Genomic DNA, 17,373 nt, shown 5'->3' with positions numbered 1-17,373 from the left:
TTTCTTGCTGAGCAGTATAGCTCGAAGAGTCACTTAACTGGTAGGTGAGAGAGAGAGAGAGACATATCCTCAATTCAATCTCAACCAACCATTACAACCTATCTTAAGATCAAGACACTTGTCAAATGATAAGCCCTATGAGACTTAATCAACACATCACAGATTTACACAATAGCTCAGCCTATGAGCTGAGACATAACACACATAACAACCTTATAATATGTTTTAATCAGCTTAACAACTTACATACTAACACTGATTACACGAAAACCTCTTATTAAACACGACGGAATCTCAGATTTCTTTAGGCAAAACTTGATACCCATGCCTGCAACGGCTGCGTGGATTGAGCGTTAATGGCTCCATGAATGGCTCAGCATTCAAGATATTGCAGATTATCCTTTGAGCTAGCTACGCTGCAACCCGTAGACCACCCCAAGACACCTAGAATTATATCGATGCTTGAGCATGCACTAACCTGAGAGGGGAGAGGGGAGAGGGGAGAGGGGAGAAAATCTCACGTAAGCACAAAAAGAATCACTAAGTGATAAATACGGGGTTCAGAGATGGATGTCAGAGACACTACCAAACTTTCCGCATTTCCTTCAATGTGAAATAACATGACCGCCATTCCCCTTTCCCCGTCAATCTCAGCCTGGTCATTGATGGTAAGGGTGTTAAAGAAATACAAGAGAGCGCATCAATATAAAAAACAAATAGCTGCCAGCTCCAACCACTCACCACACAAGAACAAATAGTGATGCCTGCAGCTGCCAATGCCTGAAATTATACCTGAAATTATTGTTTTAAAGTTAAAACATGTCTAGAGTGATTCAGACGACGTCTTAATCCATTAACTGAAACTAATAAGACTACATACTACTGCTTTGGCTTAACCTATGAAGGTGAAGTAGAAGAATAAAATTTGTCCCAGGAATCCTTGTAAATCATTACTAAAGTAAATCAAGTAGAATGACAAGAGTATAGGGTAGTAAAAAAGATATCTCCACTGAGATTCTCAAGAACAAAAATAATTCAGAAGTGCCCGATCTCAACTGGCAGCAAATGCATCACTAATGTTTTTAATCTCAAGACAGAACAAAGGGAAATCTATCAATGATTCATTAAAAAAGCTAACCTTTTCGATCTACAGAAACCACGCAGAACCATTGTATGGAGTGCCCTTCAATACTATGCCAAGAGGCAACCTTGCTGGCCTGCCAACTTTCTAAACTGCGTATTTGGGATCGGGTTCCTCGACGAAACGGTGCGTATTTGGGATTTTCAATTAGAAGGAAGAATTGTTTAGAGCATCTCTAAAAGAAATGCTAAAATATACACATCAGCTATAACAAGAAAAAAAAAAAAAAAAAAAAAAAACCATACTAATATTCTCTAACCGAAATGTCAAATCCTATGCGACGATGACATGGATTTGCAGCATAAAAGGTTGCTATCAAATTTGACAACAGCTTCAAATGTTTTTTTTATTAATTACTATATGTATTTTATTAACTTTTAATTAGTTTAATCATTTATTATAATTACGTTGAGTTGACCAATGTAATTATCCTTTTTTCTTCTTTTTAATCAAGGAATGTGAAATGTTACTGATTAAACTTTAAATGTCTTTTATTAAATTTTAATTAGTTTAATAATTTATTTTATAAAATAATAATTTAATTTGACATATCAATTGGAGAACACAACTTTAAAAAATGTCAAAATGTTACATAAGCTATCAAAATTTAAATTTTATGTTCAAAATTTGATATCTCATTTGAAAATTGTCTTAGGACTATACATAATCAAAGAGGATGATTAGAAACTAATTTGAATAATTTAAAGAGAGTTGCAATTGTCTTTGGGTAATTAAGAACAAACTAATTAAACATTAAACACCTACAATTCAGATTAATCAGGAAGAAACCAATGATCAAAATCATCAATTTCCCCTGACCAACTCAATTTACAACCACCAAAATTTAAACAAAACTAATAAAAGCAGATACCATTAATCACAGGGAAGCAGGAACGTCATCGTCGTCATCGAAGCTCCAGAGATCATCATCAAGGGCGCTTTCCTGAGGCGGAGGATTCTGAGGAGCCGCCGTGGACTGCCCATCCAGATACGGAATCTGATAGAACTTCATCATGCTCTCATACGCCATTAGCTCCTCGGAAAGCTTCTGCACTTCGTCCTTTTCCATTCTTGCAATCGGCTCCAAGCCGCGTTTCCCTCTTGAGTTTCCTCCACTTCTGTCAGCTCAGCTCCGCCGTGACAACCGCCGCTCCCGATCTGATTGCAACCCAGAAAGCCCGTTAAGGAGAAAGCGCCATCTGAACCAGACAGAGTTTTCTTCCCCGGAAACAACAATTGGGTCGGTGTTCACATTAGCCATGGAGTTAAACTCAATCGACATGGAATTGAAGGGAAATGTCGCGATCTGGTTCAGATCATACCCAAATCCCAAATCAAAGCTTTTGGGTTGATACAGATTAGGATTTGGGTTTCTCAGATACGTCTTGGCGGGGAGGTGATCGTCTTCGTTGAGGAAATTGACCTTGGCTTTTTTGCCGCGGATTGTTAGAACCAGAAACTTGCAAAGAGTTACTGTAATGCAAAGTTCGAAAGCTTACAGAAACCAGGGAGAATTATCTTATTCATGAAAGCAATTATCATGGCTATTAAATAGCCTTACACTTGAACAGAAACAAGAAATAACAGCCCACGATTTTACAGGTCCTATAATCGTGGTCAAGACTACGTCAAAACAGGAAAATGCAGCTTGTCCCTCAAGAATAGGGATTACTGGACTCCTCGTGTAAATCATTACTAAAGTAAACCTTATCAGTAAACGGCTAGAAAATCAATTACTTCAACACGGATTTTGCGAGCCTCCCTGCCGTAAGCTCGGGCCGCCTCCTCGGCGGTGTTGAAGGTATCGAGCCAAACTCGAACCCTTTTTCTGGGATTACGAATCTCGGCCGCCCATTTGCCCCGCGGGCGCTGCCTGATGCCTCGGTAGAGGTTCTTCCTCTGCCTCTTCGCTGGCTTCCCTTCTTGCACATCACCTGTTTGTGAAAAATCCCCAGTCACAATCCGAACGAAAATTCTCATCTTTTAACTAGCAGAAAAACAACATACGGATGAAAAAAGTGCGTACCTGAAATGGATTGGCATAATTTACACGGAATTGAGTTGGTGCGATTAACTGGGGTGGGATTGCAGTCGAAGAAAGTGTCGGGATCGAAGGGAGAGTCCGGCCATATGTCGGAGGCGGCGACACGACGGCGACGGTCGGGAGAGATGAAATCAGCGATTATAGCACCACCGCACATTCTCGAAATCGAGAAACTTGTGTGAATTAACTCTCAGAGATGAACTGAAAATTTTGGGTGTGGGGAGGACAAAGAGAAGGGTTAAGGGATGAGTGGAAAAGGAGGAGGGGAGGGGGGTTTTGTACGAAGAGAAATGGACACTGTTTGCTATTTTGTATTAATTACATGACCTTTGTAGAACTTTCGTTGGATTTCTCGGACCTTCTCGGACCTTTATTAAATTTGTTACCATAAATCTTATTGGGCCTTGCGTGGTTGGCAAGCTTCTCGGACCTTCTCTTTTGAGTCCAGCTGGCCCTAATGAGAGAGCAATGGTACCTGCTCATGTGAAAATCTGCCTTCGTAAGTTGAAACGTGACTAATTATTTGGCGGCGGAAGGAGACTTAAAAAAGGAATTTTCCATCAATTCTCTATCATCTCATAATTTAATATCAATTCTCGTATTAAAATTATAAAAAATTGTACTAAAAATATGAGGTGATAGATAGTTCGTAGAGAGTCTCATTTTTTAGAGAGTTCATTTAGTATTCCCAAGGTTTTTTTATGATTAAACTCCACATCTTGCAATACGTGGTGAAGTTGAGAGACAATATCAGAAGGATCAAATGATTGATGGTGGACAATTTGAGAAACCATTTCTATCGATTTTAAATCTCAAAAACCAACATGGAAAGTTATGACAATGTCATAAATCATTTTGGTTAAAGAAACCTTTTGTAAAATAATAAATGTTAAGTAAAAGTTTGAATGGGTATGTTCTACTTTGAAAGAAGTGGAGTAGCTTTAACTCAAGTTGTTGATAAGTTGGTGGATATATGCATTGAATCTAATTAAACATTAGAGGAAAGAGTGAGTGATGCAAGTAAAGCAAGTTTAGAAACCGCTAAGCACATCGTATTCGTATGAATATTCTAACGTCTAAGTGGTGGGTATAATCCGTCAATTTTTTTAAGGTGGACAGTTGGTAATAAGTCATTGTTGTCCACATTTTTCTGGCCCAAAAAGGCTAAGAAAAATTCTACACTATTCATAATTACAGCTAGGCAGATTCACGAACTCGGAACATTGAACCTCGAACCTCCCACATCCATCATCCATCTCATCCATTTTGGCTTGTTTAAGTGACAATTTACAACTGATAAGGGAAAACTTCAAAGCTGTTTTGTTTGTTTGTGTTTGAATTCAACGGTCAAAATTGCGTTTTGACTGCCAATATTGCAATATCTGAATTAGTCCGCACCACTTCGTGTTCCTCGAGTCTCATTTGACGTTATAAATTTACATTAATTTAATGTAGTTTTTTTGTCACTTTTGCTACAAGTAGATCGTATTTTATGTTTCTTGTTTGCTTAATGTCGTCTTGATTCTCGTAAAATAGAGAATCTTGTTAATTTAGGATGTGTGTTTTTATGTTTTCTTAATGTCGACAATGTATCGAACAGCTAATTGGCACATATACAAGTTATATACTAAAAACTTAAAATCCTAAGTGTGTAACAATTGATGGGAAATGAAAGATTGAGGAAAATTCCACAAAAGTTATCATAAATTTTACTTTTAGGTTGTTTTTCGACTTTTTAAAATTCATGTTGGATAGGGGTCTCACCAACATGTTTTATTAGTTTTTCTATTTTTGGCTTAAGTACTCAATAAAAAATATTTATATGATTTAATAATGATAAGACCGCTCTTAGATGACTTATAATATTTTGTTAATGTCTATAAAAATTAAGAAAGTGATATTGACATTCCAAAAATATTATTATACACTCCTCATAAGTGTATTTTTCTTTCTTAATATAGAAAGTTTGGAGTGTAAAATGTAATTTTTAGAATGCTAATAACAATTCTAAAAAATTACTGTGCAAAACTCAACGATCACATTATTCACTTAAATTTTGAGCTAATATGTTCTCACGGTTTTAATTGATTTTGGAAATTTCTTTTTCTTTTTAGCGTAACCTCAAGCTTCTTAAAATCATGTAGGACATTTTGAAGATGTTCCAGCTAGATTTTGGCACCCACTATTATGTCTTATTAATTTTTATTCTTTTGACTTATATATTAGTAAAAAAAATAAAAAATACTTGTGTGAGTTAATAAATGGTAAGACTGTAAAACCGCTTTCAAAGCATTATAACATTTTTCTTAATGTCGTACTGATAATATTTTGTGGAAACTCAACAGGCTCATTTTTCATTAAAATTGTGAGATAATAGTAATAATATTCACTATTTTTTTAATAGGATTTGTGAATTTCTACAAAAACCATCACAAAACCTATTATTTTCATGCAACAATTTAAGCGCTTTGAATTCATGTATAACATCTGGGACTTGGGAGATGTGCGTTTACAAAAAGAGCAGTGATAGGCCTACAATGCTTAAACATCTCTCTTAATCTCTGGCTATTAATCAAATGAATGCAAGAAAATATTAAACAAAATTTAACAAAAATGTGTGAAAAGCAAAAATAGCTGTGTGAACAGCACTACCCTATATTTATCTTTGCCAACGTGCATCCATGTAAGCTCTCTCCAGCACAATATTAATCATTTAATCAGATTCTGGATACCTAAAACTTGAACCACTCTCTGTGCCCACGTACAGTTCTAAAAATAGTAAAGAAAAATAATAGACTTGAAGCCATGTTGCTATATAAGGACATGGTAGTGATTCGTCAACTCCCAAATCATCCATTGTTAGTTCACCTTCTGCATATGTTGTAACAAACAATGGCTCTCACGTCCCGTTTCCTCTTTGCCACCTCCTCCTCCATGCTTCTCTTCTCATTGCTAGTCATTGCCTCTGCAAAGGATTATAGCTCCGGTGCACCTAGACCAAAGGTTGATGAGCATCCAGAACTTCCAAAGGTTGATATTCCGAACTTACCGAACGCCGGAAAACCAGAAGTATATGCAAAGCTAAAACCTCAGACCATTGGTATTCAGGGGCTGGTTTTGTGCAAATCAGGCCTTCAAAGCTTCCCAATTAAAGGTAGTCTCTAATTCAATGTTGAATCATTAATCTTCATGCATCTTACGCTCTTAGACTATCAATTGCACATTATGTATCATGAAGGATATCTCTTAATGTAACTTTCAAAAGTTAGGGTTTAAAACTTAGTAGAATGTTACTATGTTTGCACTCTGACGTGTAATATAGTTGAACCACATGGTTGATATATATGTCTAGGGCGTCGCGTTATATCACGATTTTGAATATATTTACAGATAGTTTTAAATTATTCTTAATTAAATTAAGTATGTTTTATTGGGTTGGAACGTAGGAGCTGTGGTAAGGATTGCATGTCTGGCTGAGGATGAACAAGGTTACGAGACCGCTCCTTTCTCCAAACTGAGTGGTGCAACTGATGCAAAGGGATACTTCTTCGCAACGTTATCGCCGTCGCAGCTTGAAGACAAGTGGAAGCTCACGGAGTGCAAGGCGTTCCTCGATTATTCTCCATTGGAAGCCTGCAAAGAATCCTTTAGCAAACTCGGTTTTGCTATAAGAGAACACAATTCGGTTTTGCTAATCGAACATTCCATACTTTGTTGTATCTTGGAAGTGACTTGCCAAGAATCCTTTAGCAAACTCATTCGAGTGGGGGCAAATAACACTTTAAGGAAACGATTCAAGTCGCATCTTAAATTCATCATTTGTAATTATTCTCTATATTTTTATATTTACTCTAATAGGAGATGTGTGTTTACAAAAAGAGCAGTGCCATGCCTACAATGTTTAAACATATTATGTTTAGGACGTTGTTATTCACACTCATTTTTACCTCTCGTACATCTCTCTTAATTTTCGGCTATTGATTAAATGAATGTAAGAAGATATTAGACAAAATTTAATATGAATGTGTGAGAAGTAAAAATAGCTATGTGAATAGCGCTAACTGTATTTAACTTTGCCAACGTGCATCCATGTAAGCTCTCTCCCGCGCAATATTAATCACTTAATCAGATTCTGGATAACTAAAACTTGAACCACTCTCTGCCCACGTACAGTTCTAAAAATAGTAAAGAAAAATAATAGACTTGAGGCCATGTTGCTATATAAGGATATGGTAGTGACTCTTCAACTCCCAAATCATCCATTGTAAATTCACCTTCTGCATATATTGTTTACGGCAAGAGTAACAAAAATGGCTCTCACGTCCCGTTTCCTCTTTGCCACCTCCTCCTCCTCCGGTGCCCCTAGCCCAAAGGTTGATGAGTATCCAGAACTTCCAAAGGTTGATATTCCGAACTTACTGAACGTCGGAAAACCGAAACCATAAGTTGTTAGAATTCCTCTGTCCCACATTGGCCAAAAGACTTGAGAACAAACTATTTAAATAGAATTACCCCACTCTAACTAACACTGAGGTCTTTTGCAATAAAACTCCACACCTGACGGAATTGTGCAGGTGGCCCATTGGGGACAGTATTGATGTTGTTGGAGTGGATCATCGGCCCATCTACTTGAAATTGAAGAGAAGTATATGCAAAGCTAAAACCTCAGACCAGTGGTATTCAGGGGCTGGTTTTGTGCAAATCAGGCCTTCTAAAGCATCTTACGTTCTTAGACTATCAAGTGCACATTATGTATCATGAAGAACATCTCTTCACGTAACTTTCAAAATTTAGGGTTTAAAACTTTGTAGTATGTTACTATGTTTGCACTCTGACGTGTAATATAGTTGAACCACATGGTTGATATATATTGCCAGGGCGTCACGTTATATCATGATTTTGAATATATTTACAGATAGTTTTAAATTATTTTTAATTAAATTAAGTATGTTTTATTGGGTTGGAACGTAGGAGCTGTGGTAAGGATTGCATGTCTGGCTGAGGATGAACAAGGTTACGAGACCGCTCCTTTCTCCAAACTGAGTGGTGCAACTGATGCAAAGGGATACTTCTTCGCAACGTTATCACCATCGCAGCTTGAAGACAAGTGGAAGCTCACAGAGTGCAAGGCGTTCCTCGATTATTCTCCATCGGAAACCTGCAAAGTCCCTACTGACGTTAACCATGGAATTACTGGTCATCTTCTTTCTTCTTGTCGTACCCTCAGTGCCAAGAACATCAAGTTGTACTCGGTTGGGCCTTTCTTTTGCACCTCGGAAACTAAATCAGTCCCTGACGGGTATTAATTAAAGCATAATACTCGGATCCTGACCAGTCGACGTTATAACGACGCCTGATTTTAATTATTTTCTCCATTTACTTATTTGGAGCTGAATTATTGATTCTTTATTGTTGTTGGCTTTGCTTGATTTCATTGTTACTGGCAAGAGGTTTTGTGATTTACCATTTGGGATTATTTGTAATAAGATGCTTTGGTCTATATAGAGTTGTTTTTTAAACTCGTGATAATTCTTCTTTGGACATAATCTTCATTTTAAGAACCGACTGTCAATATGGTATGAATAATATAAGTAGATAACATGTCGCTAGTAACATTTAACGACATGTTATTAATACGTATCGACTTTCTTGATACGAATATTAACATTCTTTGTACAAAATTTGTCATTTCACAAAGAATGAATGTTAAATAGTCTACTTCAAATTCTAGTTGCTTCCTCCGGGCAATGCCTCAACCCCAACCCTATCCCAAAACCCACCCATTCGAGTTGCACCTCTATTTTCCGGTCTTTATTCGATAAAAAAAATTGAAAGTCACAAATCTGGCCATAAAGTCCTTTCACTCAAAGGTGAGTTCAGTTGTTCTCTCCATAAATTAGAATAGTTTAAAAAATCAATCAATCCTAATTGCTGACTCGAATATCATCTAATTAATATTTCGGGAGCGGCGGCTAGGATAATGTGCGAGGCTGTAGACCAATATGGGTTCGCAACTGCACCGGTCATCATCGTAAGTGATGCAACTGACATAAAGGGCTATTTCTTTGCAACAATGTGCCCTTCTGAGATTGAAAACAAGAAGCAGCTCACCAAGTGCAAAGCCTTTCTTGAACTCTCTTCATCGGTGTCTTGCAACGTACCGACGGACTCAAACAATGGAATCAGTGGTGCTGTGCTTGCTTCATATCGCCTCCTCCATGACAAGAACATCAAGCTATATACTTTAGGGCCTTTTACTTTCGCATCATCACCACAAACCCAGAGTCCAGTCCCCAGTAATGGTGGCTACTAAATAAGACTACTTTCAACGGTTGAGTTGAGTAGGAAATGATTTCCGTACACCTTGCTTATTTTTGTCCTTTGATAATTCTTCGATATATTCAATCTAAAGAAGAAAAAAAATAAACAAAAGGGTGCAACGAGAGAAAAAGGGCGTGAGAAAATAGATTTGAGATCCACTTCGGATCTTTGTGTCGGGAACCCGTAGATCAAGACATCGGTCCACTCAATTTCAATCCTACAATCCCCTTTAGCCCATCCAACTAGCCCACTTTACAAAAACTCAAAAATTTGAACTAGCTAGATCTCTCTCTCTCGAACGGTTCAGATCTCTGAGTCTGCGAGCTCCAGACGCAGAGATCCATAGTAGATCTCATTCCTGAGAAAATAACTTCTCACAAAGGGCGTAATTTGTATTCTACTATTCCAGCAATCCTAAAATCAGGATAACGTCGAAACTGTTATTGACACTCCAAAATATTGTACTCGATATTTCTCTCGCTAGTTCATAAGAGAGCCGCGCGGAGCAGTTCCCTTTCAACTACGAGTTATACCAAAAAAAGGAAAATCCAGCACTTCCCAACATAGGAATACGTAATGAAACAATTAAAGGATCACAGAAAAGAATATGTACAGCAACTTTCGTACAACCCTGTGTGTAGCTTTCTTCACAGTACCCTCCTCACAATTTTCTTTACAAAGTGTATTACGCTAAGCCTACGTATCACTCCTTTTCCTATATACACCGCCCTGAATTTTCACCTCGATCGTTCTTATTCTTGCCAGCTTATTTGGCCAAGAGTGTCCAACAAACAGATCGAAACCACGGAGCTGATTACATGAAAATCTCTTATTAAACACGACGGAATCTCAGATTTCTTTAGGCAAAACTTGATACCCACGCCTGCAACGGCTGAGTGGATTGAGCGTTAATGGCTCCATGAATGGCTCAGCATTCAAGATATTGCAGATTATCCTTTGAGCTAGGCACGCTGCAACCCGTAGACCACCCCAAGACACCTAGAATTATATCGATGCTTGAGCATGCAATAACCTGAGAAGGGAGAGGGGAGAGGGGAGAAAATCTCACGTTAGCACAAAAAGAATCACTAAGTGATAAAATACGGGGTTCAGAGATGGATGTCAGAGACACTACCAAACTTTCCGCATTTCCTTCAGTGTGAAATAACATGACCGCCATTCCCCTTTCCCCGTCAATCTCAGCCTGGTCATTGATGGTAAGGGTGTTAAAGAAATACAAGAGAGCGCATCAATATAAAAAACAAATAGCTGCCAGCTCCAACCACTCACCACACAAGAACAAATAGTGATGCCTGCAGCTGCCAATGCTGTTGTAACCTCAGCCATCATACCTGAAATTATTGTTTTAAAGTTAAAACAGGACTAGAGTGATTCAGATGACGTCTTAATCCATCAACTGAAACTAATAAGATTGCATGCTACTGCTTGACTCAACCTATGAAGGTAAAGTAGAAGAATAAAATTTGTCCCAGTAATCCTTGTAAATCATTACTAAAGTAAATCAAGTAGAATGAAAAGAGTACAGGGTAGAAAAAAGGATATCTCCACTGAGATTCTCAAGAACAAAAATCGTTCAGAAGTGCCCAACTAGCAGCAAATGCATCACTAATGTTTTTAATCTCAAGACAGAACAAAGGGAAATCTATCAATGGTTCATTAAAAAAGCTAACCTTTTCGATCTACAGAAACCACGCAGAACCATTGTATGGAGTGCCCTTCAATACTATGCCAAGAGGCAACCTTGCTGGCCTGCCAACTTTCTAAACTGGGCAAGGCTTCCTTGCACATTGGAATGTTAGCTTGTAACATTCTGGCAACGCCATTCCCTTGTGACAAGGATTCCCCTACAGCCTTTAAACTTACATGCTGAACATTCTTGTTGTGCTTCCCATTCACCTTGGGAGCCAAGGCGCTTCCATTTGTAATTTGAAAGGGATCTATAGAACTTCGTTCTGGCACTGAAATCCCCTTCATTTTTTCCCATAAAGGTTTGTACCCTTTGGAGGTACTTGGGAGCTCTTGTGCTTCGATCTGTTCTTCAGAATCAGCAATGAAGTCATTTACTTTATCTGCTGTTATTTCAGCAACAGACAGGGCTGCTTGCTCCCTTAAGAACTACAGTCCCAATAAAATGTTTATTATTAGAGCAAGGCAAAATAGGACAAACAAAAATAAATCATCTTCCAACCAACAAAGCATACTTTCATAATTTTGTGTCTGGCACTACGTGTTTTTGCATGTTGCAACCACTGTTTATGCCTCTGAAAAGCTGATTTTCCGGTAAGTGACTGGAGAAAAAAGAAAAGAAAATTATGATCCCTAAATGTACAAGCATATGATAACAGAATGCTGAACATGTCATATTAACTCCTCAAGATGTCCGTATAACTGAGCAATCCATCTATTACAATTTTACCATATAACGCAAGTGTGTGTGTGTGTGTGTGTACATTAAGGTTCTGTACATTTTATTGGACACATTTAAAGAAAGGAAATACAAGATGGATGGCAAATACTGACATTATAAGTTATTATCTCCACAACTTCTGCATTTACAAGTACATGCATTGGAGAAACAAGATTTCCATTGACCTGCACCAAAATGAAGTCATCGTAGTTTTAATTCCATACAATGAATGCATAAATTTAGAATTGAAAAAGAATAGAAGATCAGTCCAATGTAAGCAAATTACCTTTGCTGCTACCATTTTGTTGCCAACTTCAGTGTGTATCATGTATGCATAGTCAATAACAGTAGCTCCTTTAGGAAGATTTTTTATCTGCATATCGTAAAGATATCTATCAATACAACAAAGCAGACTTATTTAGCGTGTGAAAATTTATGTTTTTTCTTACCCAATTAGATATAATAACAATCTCAGTCATGAAGCAATCCAAATTCTTACCTCTCCCCTGGGAGTAAAGACAAACACACGACTGCCTAATAGATCTCTAGTGATAGTTTCAACAAATTCTCTAGAGCTCATGTTGCCAACAAATTCTTCTTGCCATTCTCTAATTGCATTGAGCCAGCCAATCTGGAAGAAACAAGAGACTTCATCCATGAAATTAGCAGACACGAAAGGAGTTTATGGAGAAATCCCCACAAGGACGACTAAGAACGAAACATAAATTAGCAATGAATAAAGGTACAATACCCTGAGTGCAATGTTTGCATTGTTAAGGCAAACAGTCTTCCCTCTTGAACTTCTACCATTAGGGAGACCACGCCCAACTAAACCGGTAACAGATCCTCTCCCACTATAATGAGAAGCAATTCCTCTCTGAGCTATCAGATCCATCTCTTCTGTTCTTATCTGCCAAAACAGAAAGCCAGTGATGTAAATTAATACCCCCTAAAAGATTACCAATCAATACAGGAGAGACTTCAACTCTGCATAAACCTTATTATCAACTTTGGGAAAATATGAGCATGCTAAAAATTGATGACGTGATTGTACCTGCACTTCTAGACGCAAAATGCTCTCATACAAGAAAGGAATTACAGTTGTATGGAGACTTTGATAGCCATTAGGTTTTGGAGTGGCAATATAGTCTTTCATCTGTCAGAACAGATAAACACGTATTTTTAAATTTACAAATAACTTATACTGCTTAAGCTGAATCATGTAAGAGTAATCGAAGAAATACTCACCGTTCGAGGAATAGGGGTCCAGATTCCATGAACCAACCCAAGGACATGGTAGCAGATCTGAAGGGAAAACAACAGAGGGAAAGCTCAACGACATACTAAGCACAGACTACAGAGTCGGTAAAGAATTCCCTATCTTGGCATTAGCAAGGATATACCTGTTGTGGGGTGCACAAAGGTCCAGCTCCAAGGGATGGCTTTGGTTTGATTACAATTCGAAGCTGGTAAAAACGAACATAAGCTATAATTCAATGAAGAAATATGAATCATCATGAAATGTCCTCAACAAAAGTTCCAAGTTAGTTGAAGGAAATATGAGAACAAACCTGTGCAATTTGATTGATCTCGTTAACTGAACTTTTACATTTGAGCGCAGCCTTATAGATACTGCAAACAAACATCAAGAACAGTCTATTTTAGCCCGAAAAATAACCCTCAAGAAACTGACTGCTGAAATATGAAGCAGAAATTATGATTTGTCAGACAGAATGACACACTGAGATTGAATGTAACATCTCATTACAAGGATTACAAGAGTAATAGGTCATGTTCCATGCCACTTTAAGATCTCTTTGGACAATGTCCTTGTATTTCATGTACCAGCTAACACAGCAGTACTTAAATCAAATAATAAAGTCTGAGAAAATAATGCTTGTAATGAGTTTAGAAAATACAAAGCAGGCCACAAAAACGAATGAGAAAATGGTAGTAGGACTTATGATCTGACCTGTATGGTTCCTTACACACAGCACGAACTTCAGTTTTCACAGTCATAAGTTCTAAGAACTCATCATCCTCAATCCTCTTCATCAAAATTTTGTTTGCCTAGCACGAAGAACTAAGGTTTGATGAGCAAACATCACTGATAACACAGTGATGAGAAATTAAAACTGAGAGCCTCTACTTTATTTGCATGCCAAAACAATAACCATACAATTGACAATGTCCCCTGAGCATTAAGTAGACCCTGGTGTTTAACAAATTAACGTATTACCTCCACAAGTTCCTTCTCATGCTCTTTGTAGAGGCCTGCAACTCTTCGTTTGATCTTAGCATAATCTTCAGCATTTGTGTACATGAAGGAAAGGTTTTCAAGTTCCAACTGCAATATGGAATATGCGTGCATTCAGAATACAAATTAACCGAAGCATAACATATGAAAATGAGATAAGATGGAAAACTTTAACGTTATAATTATATCAGCCATCATAAACTTGAAATTCAGTTGTGAAACCCTCGCCCCAAGACAAGAAAGAAAACTCTTGTATCGCCTAAATTATATTCCTTAAGTCACAAGACTCAAAACTCTAATAAATTGAAACTCTCGAGTTTGATGACTAGTTATCAATAACTACTTATTTAAGCAACAAGTGATCATAACCCAGGTCCACTGAATTAAGCTACACACAATGATAACTTTAGGTTCCAATGGTGAAATCAGCAGTTGCAAAACTGGAATATTGAGAATTGAAAAGCATAAATGTGGAAAAATATTTTAATGGAAAGAGGAAAAAAATATGGTATACCTTGATTTGGTACATCCCAAGCAACTTTGCTAGAGGAGCAAAGACCTGCAATGTCTCTCGTGCAATGCTTGACTGGACACAACAAAATATCAAACCATATCAGGCATCAGCTAAATACAAATACCAATATACTTCAAAAAGACAACACAACACCTGCTTATGCGGAGGCATGTGTGAAAGAGTACGCATGTTATGGAGTCTGTCAGCTAATTTGACGATGATAACTCGGACCTGGGGCAACAACTATTTTAGTTTCCAACTGGTTTCAGCTATAACACATAACATTTGAAAGAACGATAAAAAATAGATCTACCTCCTCTGTCATGGCTAGAAGCATCTGGCGAAGGTCATCTGCCTTTACATCTTGTACAGAATCCTCTTCACTCTTGCATTTCAATTTTCCCAGCTTCGACACCTAAACAGAAGGAGACATTGAAGTGTGTACAGGCCCAAATTAATTAGGAGGTTTGTGAAACATCACAGGAGCTATATAAAACATAAAAAGCACAAATGTTATTAGTACTAGACACATAAAGGGGCGGAACCTTAGTTTCTCCTTCTACAATATGGCGAACAGTAGCGCCAAACTCCTCCTCTATCCTTTCGAAAGTAACAACATTGGTATCCTCGACTGTATCATGTAGTAATCCAGATGCAATACATTCCCAATCCAACTCCTACAACGACAGATATAGTCAACATCAATTGAATACTGTGATTAAAATCAAAATAAGGCCTATTTTTAATGTTGCAAGACTCACAAGTTCTCCTAAAACTCGTGCAACTTCAACAGGATGAATGATGAAAGGCTCTCCACTGCGCCTTTTCTGACCATCATGGGCTTCAAAAGCCAGCTATATAACCAAAAACTAGTGTTATATATAATCACCAATCTGAAAAAATGGATTTTGAAGATAAAAACTAAACTTTGTTGTTAGGCTTATATCTAACCTTAAAAGCATTATGGACAAGTTCCAGTTCCTCAGGTGAGAGGTATGAGATAGACGGCTTAAGATCCTGAGACAATCAGATTACAGACAACATAATTCAAACAATAAATTTCTGTCTGTAGAATAATAACTATTATTTTTGTTGATGCATATTTGCGAAATAACCAAAATTTACCTCCCACAATGATTCAGGAGCAACCTCATCCAAGACATCTGAGGACAAAGATGAAGAACAACGCAGATGCCATCTCTTACAACCAACGTGAAGCAAACCGGATTTAAGCAGTCTTCCAAGAACAACAAAATCTGAAGCTTCGGCAGAATTCCAACCTCCTATGCTAGAGGACTGACATCTCTGTAGAGAGTACAACAGAGAACAGGTTCTATGATTGATAACCACACAAGGTAATTGTTGGAGCAACTGACCACTAACATCATAGTGTAGGAAGTTAATTTTTTTTAAAGAGTATTGCATAAAGTAAGGGTTTTTAAAAGAAGACCAGCAAGCACCTAGATCAAGTAAGAATTCTGCTCCTAAACCACAGCTCCCTGCTTAAATTTTTTCTTTCCTTCATTCCCTTCACAAAGAAGATCTACTCTTACCACCTATTCCCCAAACCCAATAGATTTTTAAAAACAAAGTTAACCACTTTGCGATACTACGCTTACTAGGATCCCTACGTCGATACGCTGCACCAATTTATCTACTTCAAGACATGATAAAATTGAGTGTTGCCTAACAGCTACGCCATCAAGTAGCAAACTTGCACCCAAAATTACAAGATCTAATCAAGGAACTTGGGTTTCAATCAGTGGCAGAGAGCAAATCCACATTACAGAAAGAACTTACGTGATTAATCCGGTTTCTTCTTCCACTTCGTCCATCCGGCAACCATGAACACTGAGGAGGATGAGCAGTGCTTGCAAGAAACCCCGTTAAGACTCTTGGAGCTTTCCAAGCACAGGAGAGCACGTTACAGTCATTTCTCCCAGTTGCTTCCCCTTTCGATAGCTTACACACATTCACGCATTCTAAAGAAACTACAACAATTCACACACAAAATCAAAAGTGAAATCAGATAACCCAATTCTCTGTTTGGATGCTCAGAAAACCAGTAGAAAAAAAAAATAATCAAGAATCTCAGGTTTGCTTTCTTGCAGTTCAAAACCAGTAGAAATAGTGAATCGAATTCCCTCAATGAAAGTGAGATCGCCATGGCAGTGTCCGTACACAAAGTTAAGCTAAGCTAACAGGGTTTGCTTAAACAAGTCCAAATTAACAAAAAAAGTCGAAAATTCACCATTTTCCTACATTTTTTGAGCAAGCGACGAGGAAGCTGAGCAGATACACATACCTGACATGGAAGGAGCGGAAGCCATTTGTGACGGAAGAGAGCAATCTCATTGAATCGAACTGAGCATTAAACGACACCAGACGGAGCACGCAACGCAGAATACGAAGAAAGTGGATTGGCAGCAGCTGATTGACGCCACCAGAAAATCGAGCGCGCGCGTAATAAGAGAGAGACGGTGGCTGTGCAGCTGAGAATCTGGGAGGTTACGTCGAATCGGAGCGCCGTACGCGGTGCCCCCGAAACGTCCGTCTCGGACAAATAAGCGACGGACTGAAACTATGAATTTGGCCAACTGATAATTTAGAGAGAGAGAGAGAGAAGGGAGGCGAAGGGGAGAGAGAGGGGGGATTGCGAGGAGATTGC

At 38.0% G+C, this 17,373-nt stretch overlaps 2 protein-coding genes and 1 pseudogene across 3 annotated transcripts; 1 reads left to right on the top strand and 2 right to left on the bottom strand.

Moving 5' to 3' along the window:
- Positions 1-263: 263 nt before the first annotated feature.
- Positions 264-17,373, bottom strand: LOC137742322 (putative GTP diphosphokinase RSH1, chloroplastic). 2 transcript variants are annotated; one of them, XM_068482164.1, is made up of 24 exons: positions 17,011-17,373; positions 16,506-16,696; positions 15,831-16,010; positions 15,657-15,722; positions 15,467-15,559; positions 15,251-15,382; positions 15,019-15,120; positions 14,859-14,936; positions 14,706-14,777; positions 14,174-14,281; positions 13,907-14,004; positions 13,506-13,566; positions 13,338-13,400; positions 13,183-13,239; positions 12,989-13,090; positions 12,686-12,844; positions 12,434-12,565; positions 12,221-12,307; positions 12,048-12,119; positions 11,729-11,815; positions 11,198-11,642; positions 10,797-10,858; positions 587-655; positions 264-478 (listed from the first exon to the last, which is right to left on the bottom strand). In XM_068482164.1, exons 1-24 carry the CDS (start codon positions 17,033-17,035, stop codon positions 374-376), a joined length of 2,646 nt encoding a protein of 881 aa, XP_068338265.1. In that variant the 5' UTR covers positions 17,036-17,373; the 3' UTR covers positions 264-373. The 2 variants fall into 2 exon arrangements, with proteins under 2 accessions (XP_068338265.1, XP_068338264.1); XM_068482163.1 differs by lacking the exons at positions 264-478; positions 587-655 and adding exons at positions 10,098-10,539; positions 10,642-10,710.
- On the bottom strand, positions 1,897-3,473 carry LOC137743376 (ethylene-responsive transcription factor ERF071-like; annotated as a pseudogene).
- On the top strand, positions 6,078-8,491 carry LOC137743895 (uncharacterized). Its single transcript, XM_068483826.1, has 3 exons — positions 6,078-6,339; positions 6,632-6,844; positions 8,157-8,491. The coding sequence occupies exons 1-3, from the start codon at positions 6,078-6,080 to the stop codon at positions 8,489-8,491; spliced, it is 810 nt and encodes a 269-aa protein (XP_068339927.1).

This window comes from Pyrus communis, chromosome 8, assembly GCF_963583255.1.
Source record: "Pyrus communis chromosome 8, drPyrComm1.1, whole genome shotgun sequence".
NCBI classification, from domain to species: Eukaryota; Viridiplantae; Streptophyta; class Magnoliopsida; order Rosales; family Rosaceae; genus Pyrus; species Pyrus communis.
This window is presented reverse-complemented; position numbering and strand designations above follow the sequence as displayed.